Source organism: Aplidium turbinatum, chromosome 4 (assembly GCF_918807975.1).
Source record: "Aplidium turbinatum chromosome 4, kaAplTurb1.1, whole genome shotgun sequence".
In the NCBI taxonomy this organism is placed as follows: domain Eukaryota; kingdom Metazoa; phylum Chordata; class Ascidiacea; order Aplousobranchia; family Polyclinidae; genus Aplidium; species Aplidium turbinatum.
The window spans coordinates 22283761-22292657 of record NC_137475.1 but is presented as its reverse complement, the minus strand read 5'-3'; the positions used below and the strand labels follow the sequence as shown (position 1 = coordinate 22292657).

The 8897-nt window shown below is 38.1% G+C and overlaps 1 protein-coding gene across 1 annotated transcript; it reads left to right on the top strand.

Annotated features, from left to right (window-relative positions):
- The first annotated feature begins 6934 nt into the window (after window positions 1-6934).
- Window positions 6935-7270, top strand: LOC145768982 (general transcription factor II-I repeat domain-containing protein 2-like). The gene has a single exon (XM_082580582.1). It carries the CDS (start codon window positions 6935-6937, stop codon window positions 7268-7270), a length of 336 nt encoding a protein of 111 aa, XP_082436708.1.
- Window positions 7271-8897: the final 1627 nt, after the last annotated feature.

Sequence of the window (8897 nt, the reverse complement as noted above, 5' to 3'; positions counted from 1 at the left end):
AGGCGAAAGAAATATTCAAGTGAGTTACGCAGTGTCAAAGCTGACAGCAGAAAGGATAATTTATAAAGGAATGCGTGATGTCAGTTGCAAAAATCGTTTGTCCAGAGAAAAAGCAGTTATTTTCAAGAATCAGCTTTTCCAAGGTTTAGTTACAAGACTAATTGAAGATATTTCTGTGAATGGAGAGAGTTGAAAGGACAGTACGAGAATAGGTTTTATGTTTAAAAAATACGAGTTAAAATACTAAACGTTAAGTTTGCCTTATTTTCTCTTACGTTATTGAATGAATATCATAGTGGGCTAGTGGCCTGCCTCTGCACAATCACTTTTTCATTTGGCCCACGTATGCAAAAATTTTTGCTCACTCTTATTGTAGAGTAACAAAACTGGTGTCAAAATGCGCAGAAAATATCATATGACCTCTTCTCAAGAGTCGAGATTTCGACTAATTTGCCTATACCAATCATGTTTTTCAGCAACTTGATAAAGCCTCAGAATACCAGGTAACGAATTTTAATAATTGCTTAAAAACAAGTTAATTAATATCAATATTACATAAAATTCACGCAAGTGAATATCAGAGCGATTGAGTAGCATAGACTTTTCACTAATTTTGTCTTTGCTAGGCTTTCTAATTTTCCAAATCTTTCGCTAGCCCGATTGTTGTTATCAAGCAATTTCCAAACTATTGGTTGGTTTTATAAAATGGCAATGCAAAGAGCCTCTTTGCTTCTCTTCGTAAAACAAATGCGAAAATTCGATCTCACAAAAAGAAGTAAACATCAACAGACAGAGGCAAGGGACGACAAATTTTGACCGTTTCAGCAAGATACACAGAGCTATTTCAGCCTGAACACTTAAAGCAACATTCTTCCAAAAAAAACATTACGAAATATGTTCAAAATAATATTGCATGATGACGTCAACAATATCAGGATTTAGCCTATAGCCTACCACGACATGCAGCGAGAAGATATTGTTGAAGCAATGTAAAGAGAGGTCCTTTTGGATCTCTGGGATTTAAGAAATCATTAAGAAGGACGGAACATAAACACAAATTATTATTCTTATTTTCTCCAAGTCATCGAGATAACGTAGGTGGAATATATTGCATTCACGTGAAACTATGAATGTCATGTTTTTGACAAGATTTGGCAAGCGTAACACTATCACACTCCTCAAACTTGTCACTTACAAAATGGACCAAAAATACAAATCCATCGATTTTGTCACTAACTCTTCCGTTATACTATACAACTGCAGAGCAGAAGCAGGGATATCTAGAGAAGGGGATATGAAGGCTTGCAGCGATTGCCTTATTCTCATGACACTACCAGGGCGGTAGTTTGTAGTGCTTTAAACATGTGGTTCTTTTTTAAATTGTAGAAAGTTTTGTAGTGCAGTTGTACAATGAGCTACAGAAGACAGTTAGCAAATGTTGCCTAGAGCATAGAATACTTGTTTGCAAAGACAGTTGAAAAGTTACCAGTAAGCTGTTTTTTATAACAAAGCCTTTGCAGTAGGCTAGATGTAAAGCAAGTATGGGTAGTTGAATTAACAAGCAACCACGAGCATGCTGTGAATATCCAGGCCTGATGTTAATAGCGCAATCCAAGTTATCATAACAAGATTTATTAAACTACTATCGGTGCCAATTGTCAATTTACGATAAACACAGATTATTTACGATAAACAATAGCCCTTCTATTGTCAGATGTAATAAAAGCCTTCGTATCCCCTTTTTTAGATATCCCTGAGCAGAAGCTTCACTCATTTTCAAAGCTTTTATTCTCCACGCCGGTGATAAATTGATAGAGTTGATGCAGATACATTACGTCGATTAAAGATATGACAGTAGTTGATCTGACTATTGAGACATAGAATGTTTTTTCACGATCAGCAAGAATACAACATTTATCACTCACTGAATAAACACGAACCTTCTCAACGCTTTCTTCCAACTGACTTTCCCGTGGACTTGCATACTTCGTCGGTGCCATTTATTTCTTATATCGTCTGATAAATGTGCATCTTTGAGGTCTTCTGACGCTGTGCACTATCAGGTAACCATTATTACGTCACGTTCTAGAATATTACGACTTGGCATTGGAAAAATACCAAAAATTATTATCATTTAGAAATTAAAATTTACTTAAAAATCAAGTTTTCTTGAATACTTTTTTTTGCTGCTGGTACATCTTTGACTTTTACAATGGTTTATAGTAAACCATTTCCTCTGCGCATTATTACGTTAAATTTGTCACTCTACAATAGTTTTCGGAATACGGTACGTAAAAATCGGAATATTGGAACTTCAACGGCCGTGCCCCATATCTTTATGACGTCATAATGAACTAAAATTTTAGTTTTTAAAGCTAAACCTAAACGTACCGTATTCCGAAAAGTTTTTACCTAAACCCCCACCACATCAATGCTCAGATATTTTTAAAATTGGAAATGGTGAAAATATGAAACACCCCACTGTGCATATTGCATAAGTCAAAATCTAAGGTTCAAGTTGATTTTTTACCATTTATGCTGAGCTTCGTGTGGTTCGGGATTTTTTTTATTGATGGAACTATTGGATCGGGCTGCTGATATATTTACCTCGCAACTGTGCAATAATGTAAAAAAAATAATTTTCTCTTGGGTTCGTGGCCTTGGTACGCATGTCTACAGCTTCCCGTTCGTCGTGTACCTTACTAAACGGAGAGCCAGATGGGAAGGCTACTGCTCTCGAGAAGCTCTTTGAAGTTACGGAATTGAAACCAACCCTTTATTGGCGAGTTCTAAAATCTTTGTTTCCAGGTGTCGTGTTTTCTCATCTCATATTAGTCAACTTGAAACTTAATAGGCTACCGTATTGAACTCGCTGTTAACATGTGGTCCACACTTCTATTGAGTGAATGACTTTGCTGCATTAACATCAACCGATTCCACTTACGTCGCTTCACTCTCTGCATGCAGGGTTTTTCCGAAAATTTTGTTTATTATCTAGAAATCATAATATGCTAAATTTCACTCGCACTGTTGTGTCAAACATGTCATATGTAAAACAAAGATCGCAACAACATTCGTAATAAAATTTAATGAAAGATTAATAATTCCTGCTCACAACGCAGGATGTTTTGGTCTTTCTCCAGTTATTGTTTCAGTGTAAACTGCATGTACTTTCCGTGTATTATTGAGCCGCAAAGAATAAAGAGGTGGTATTTTAGCGACTGGCTTGTGAACACTGCTGCAGTTGTTTGAATCTGTATGAAATATGTACATTGTACAGCAGAAAATCACAGGGAAGGGACAATGCAGGCTACATCATAAGCAGAGGTGGGCAGTAGCGCGCTACTTTTGTAGCGGCGCTACTTTTGTAGCGGCGCTACTTTTTTGGTAAAAGTAGCGGTAGCCGCGCTACTTTTTAGTTGGAGTAGCGGCGCTATTTCTTTTCCAAAGTAGCGGTAGCAGGAGAGGCGCTACTTTTTTTCAGTCGCACTCCCGCTACCCGCTACTTTTTATATAAATTGAAAAAAATCCTTGTTTTTTTTGCAATACTGGCGTGGTCAAGCAGCTATATAATCGGCTTGGTTGCAAAGTTTCGGTCTTTTCCAGCTAACGTCAACTTTTTAGGCTATCTGCCAGGCTTTAGACATTCTTCAGGGCGAGTCCAAGGCATATTACGGAGTCTTGCTTCCAACCATCACAATTTGCGGGAAGAAGTTGATCGAGATCAGTGATCTTGTGACCTGTGAGGAGTTGAAAGTGAAAGTCCATGAAGGGGTGAAGAAACGATTCAACAAGTGCTTCAACAACATGAAATGCGTTATGGCACCATGTCTTCATCCCTCCTTCAAGACATCGTGGCTACAATTTCTGCACTACGTTTCCACAGATGATGCTGACGCACTGCGAGAAAAAGTCAAGACAGATTTAATTCGACTCTTGCGGGAGACATCAAGCCAGGTTGATACCGATAAGAGTGACACCAACACTAGTCATGACTCCGGGGATGTATTTTTTGGAGTGTTTGCGCCATCCCATGAAACATCGGTGCAGAAGGAAGCAACAATTGTGGACGCCTTTTTTTCGGACAAGAGCAAGTCCTTGAGCTTTTCGAATACCGAGTTAAAACATCTGTTCATTAAATACAACACCCCCATTCCTTCCAGTGCTGCGGTAGAGAGACTTTTCTCTGTTGGAAAAGATGTGCTTAAGCGAAAGCGCGCAGGACTTAGTGACTCTCATTTTGAAATGCTCGCGTTTTTGAAAGATGCGTAACACTAAATTTCCCTTAGAATGTGTTTTCTATAACGACGTTAAAATGACAGCGTAAACGAATGATAACATTCGTTTTCAAGGTCATTTTTGCGTCACTAGGGACTTGAGTGTTTCCTACTAGTGTCATTTTAGACAAAAGTAGCGGAATAAGTAGCGGTAGCGCGCGCTACTTTGGCCCGAGTAGCGGTAGCGGGTAGCGCGCTACTTTTGTAAATTGGTAGCGGTAGCGCGCGCTACTTTGGCCAAAGTAGCGGTAGCGAGTAGCGCGCTACTTTAAAAGTAGCGGGTGCCCACCTCTGCCCTTAACTAACAATTTCAGCTTCCTTCACAAACAGCAGCTTCCTTCACATTAATGAAATTAAATCGAAAATATTGAAAAACAATCTGCATTCGCTATTTCTTAAATTTAATAAAACATAAATTTTGTTACCAATTCAATTTACTTTTATTGTCACAAAATGGGTCCAAGCCAACTAAATTTTTGTTTTAAGGGGTCCGCGTTAAAAAAAGTTTAAGAACCCCTGCTCTAGGACAAACACAACTAAAGGACTTGCAAAAGCGATTGTCGCTTCGGCTTGACTCCCACTGACGTCATAATCCGCGTGTTGCGCAATGCAATCCGCCATTGCAGGAACGTGGCCAAAAATACAAGCGTGTGGAAAACCATAGTTTTGATAATTTTTATTGAGATAAATATAGCCTTAAAATGTAGGGGCGAAGTTGGTATTTATAGATTGAAACATGCTCTTTCAGATAAAGCGCGGTCAAAGTCGTCGTGCAGTTGCACTACTACGTCATTAACATTAATCCTTTCCAAGTCTCTTTTCTGGTAAGAGATAGAGGATGGATGGTCATTTTATTTTTGTTTGGATGCGAAACGCCGAAACATACATAAAACAAAAACTGACAGTGTGCATTCAATAAGAGAGTGCGAAAGACCGTACAATTCTTATAGCCCTCAAGGCGTAGGAGGTCGTCGAGTCTGCACTCTCTCATTCAAATAGTTATACGAAAGAAAGTATTGCGTTTTTAAATATTGTACCAAATTGACACAAAAAAGAAGATGGAAGGAAGAACAGAAAAACAAAAAACAAAAACCAATACAGATACTACAAAAAATAATAACAATTAACATATTCAGGTAGTGGATGTCGTTTTTATAGAGAGAATCGTGACACTTGCAAAGACCAGATCACGGTCTTTTCCAGTACCCAGACCAAAATATAGTTGTGTCTTTTTTACTGGAAATAGTCTTCTTCATCGTTTTCTAATTGCATTGATCAAATCTGGTTTCAAACAAACAATATACAAGTAGCAAACGTAAGCAATATGAAAGGCGTGTGAAGCAAAGCTGCATTGCATGGCAGAAAGACAAAATAACATCGCTTAGTCGCTCGCGGTTTGCGTTTAGATATAGGAAGAGGTGTTTTTAGAATTGAGTAGTTGTAGCCTACTGAAAAAAATCTGAAAAAGCATCCCTAGATTTGGAGGTTCGTCGATTAAATGTAATAAATTAAGCTGTTGCCGGCCACTTTTTATTGTCTTTGTCTACGTGGATTTGTGTGATTCTCAGACATAAGAACAAAACAAACCAAGGCCCACTTTGGTAGGTATTGAACAAACAAACTGAGATTTTCAGAAACCTTTTGTTTTGAAATCTTACGACTTTTACGAGATTCAGAAAGAACACTGATCGTGCGACGGCTAGATGACGCGTCAGTGGTGACATGGTTTGTTTGCAAAGTAATTGTCCTTTTCTCTTTGTTTGCGGTATCAGTTAATATCCGAGCAACGAACTCAGCACTCAAAGTTAAATGCAGGAAGTCAACAAAAGGTATCACGATGCAGCTTACTTTGAGTTTGTAGCTTTGAGTTTGTACATAAATTTTGTGGTAAGATCACGAGATTATATTGCCTTCGATGTGACAAACAAAGCTAGCAAGCGTGTGGAGAAGCCTGACCGCAGATAAGAACATTATTTGAACGGCTTTCGCATGGACAACTATCGTTTCATCGGTGTGGCTACGAAAAGGTCTACTCCATACCATCAATACTATAGTTTGAGTACAACTCAAATGTGCCAAGATATCTAAAGCGATTAGAAAAATATAATAAACGTTTTCGAAAAGTAGGTTTTTGGTGAACAGAATTTTTTTGATTTTACAATAAAACACAGTTTAAACTTTAAAGCTTAGAATTTTAGAATTTTTTAAGTTTAGATGAGCGTTTTAAATAGGTCAGCATTTTCAGTGCGAATTAATAAACCAAACCTTCCAAATGACGCCAGCCCCAGTAACGAATACAACAATGAATAAAATCTTATCAGCTGTTTTGTTCAGTTACGAATTACTGGATGGCGTGCAACGTGCATGGATGTACCGTTGATTTAAATCAGGGGTGTGCAACGTGCGGCCCGCGAAGAAAAATTGTGCGGCCCGCGAAGATGTGCCAATTTTGAATTGTGTGCGGCCCGCGAAACGTGTTTATAATTTAGTTTAGTCTGGTACGTCCGAACAATTCATTATAGAGTGATTGTACATTTCGCACCTTCTGTTAACTATGTTAGAAATCTCCCGCCGGCCACCGCTCATCCGATTGTATTTAATTATTTGGAACGTCAGTAGATCAGAGGCACAGAATTGCACAGAAAATAGCTCAAACTATGAAACCGTATTCTGACGGTAATTTTGTGAAGCAGTGTCTTATCTATGTCGCAGAAGAACTGTGCCCTAAAATGAAGAGTGAGTTCGAGAAAATAAGCCTGTCACGGTGGTTGATATCGAGGCGTATCGATGATCTTGCTTGTGATATTAGTGACACACTCAGGGATAAGGTGAAAAACTTTGTTTTATGGAGTTTTGCGATCGATGAAAGTACAGACCCGAAGGACACAGCACAGTTGCCCATATGTGTAAAAGGAGAGGACAAAGACTTGAACGAAACGGAAGAGCTTCTGTCACTACAGTCAATGAAGGGCACGACAACTTATTGGTGCTGACAGTTTTACTGAATTGATGCTTTTGACAAGTTCGAACTCGACTTGTCCAGCTTATGCGGAATCGCAACTGATGGTGCTCGATCCATGTCCGGAACTGGCATTGGATTCTTAAGTCTCTTGAAGTCTGCCTTGAGGGAGAGAAAAATCGATGATGGCATAGCAATTTTTCATTGTATCATTCACCAGCAAAATCTGTGCGCAAAATTCTTGAAGTTCAAACACGTCTTAAGTCCAGTTATTAAAGCAGTAATTTCACTCGAGCACGAGGGCTCAACCATCGTCAGTTTCAAAAGTTTCTGGATAATCTCAACACGACACATAATGATCTACTTTACTTTTCCGAGGTGCGTTGGTTAAGCAAGGGCTGCATGTTGCAACGATTTTACGAACTGCGGAAAGAATTCGTGAATTTTTTGATTTTTACTGAAAACATCTCAACCAAGATGACTTTCCACATTTGAAAAAAAACATGACTTCAAAAATGGCTCTTTTTGGCTAAACGTATTTGTGCAAACAATTTTTTTCTAAAATGGGCGTCATAAAATATCCCTATCGATACGTTCTGACAGGCTAGCACCTGGAAAATGGACTTCGAATTGCGAGCACTTCCATTAAAGTAAATTTGGAAAAAGTCGTCCGGAAAAGAAACCAGCTGCAAATTTCTCACTGAACTCGTAGCCGGTGTGACAATAAATTTGAATAGCAGTTTTCTTTAGAAATGTATGCGTCTTAACTTATTATTTCTGCAAGGAGATAACCTCTAATAATGCCATAAGAATAACATAAATAACAAAAAAACTACTTTTTTGTGCCAGCAACTACTAGAAAACATATGTTAAATAAACGTGCGGCCCGCGGTTTCACCCATATATTTATATATGGCCCTCCTGTAATAAAGGTTGCACACCCCTGATTTAAATAATGAACTGCTGCGCATTTGTTTGGTTTAAAAAAAAATTTCTTTTGAAATGCCAGCAGATCAATTGCAGCCTGTAAATTAAAGCATTTTTAGTTGTTTTCACCATTTTAGTGATCAGACGTTGCAGGACGTTGAACAAAGGGAAAAATTTCTGCATGGTAACATCCAGTTGTCTGTTTTCTCAACAATGATAAATTTTCGCATAACTTTCCTGCCAGCTTTTTTACTTTAATTCAACGCCTGAAGACGTTTATTTCATTCTAAAAAGACTGATTTATTGAATAGGTTGCAATCAAGCAAGAGGTTTGTTTTATTGCGCTGCAGCAAACAGTGATTTTGACTTCATGAAGAGAGATTGACTGAACCTGTTGTAGTCATTGGTTTGGTCTGTGTTGGGTCGATTTCAGGATACGCAAAGACAAACCGCTTGTTGCTAAAATGGTTGATCTACTAATCGATAAAATATCTATCTGTTTTGAATTAATGCAAACACGTTTGTTTGCTAATTGAGAACGAGAAAGTGCTCATTTGAATCGAAACATCTTAAGTTTGAGTGAAATTAATTGTTTGAGTTGAAATTAATCAATGAAGCAATTACATATTTTACTGCAGTTAACCCAAGAAGTGATAGAAAGCTTAGTTTTTCAAGCTGGCTTCAAAGTAATTTCATTAATCGCTGTTGTTGAAGATACTGTACAGCAGAAAAGT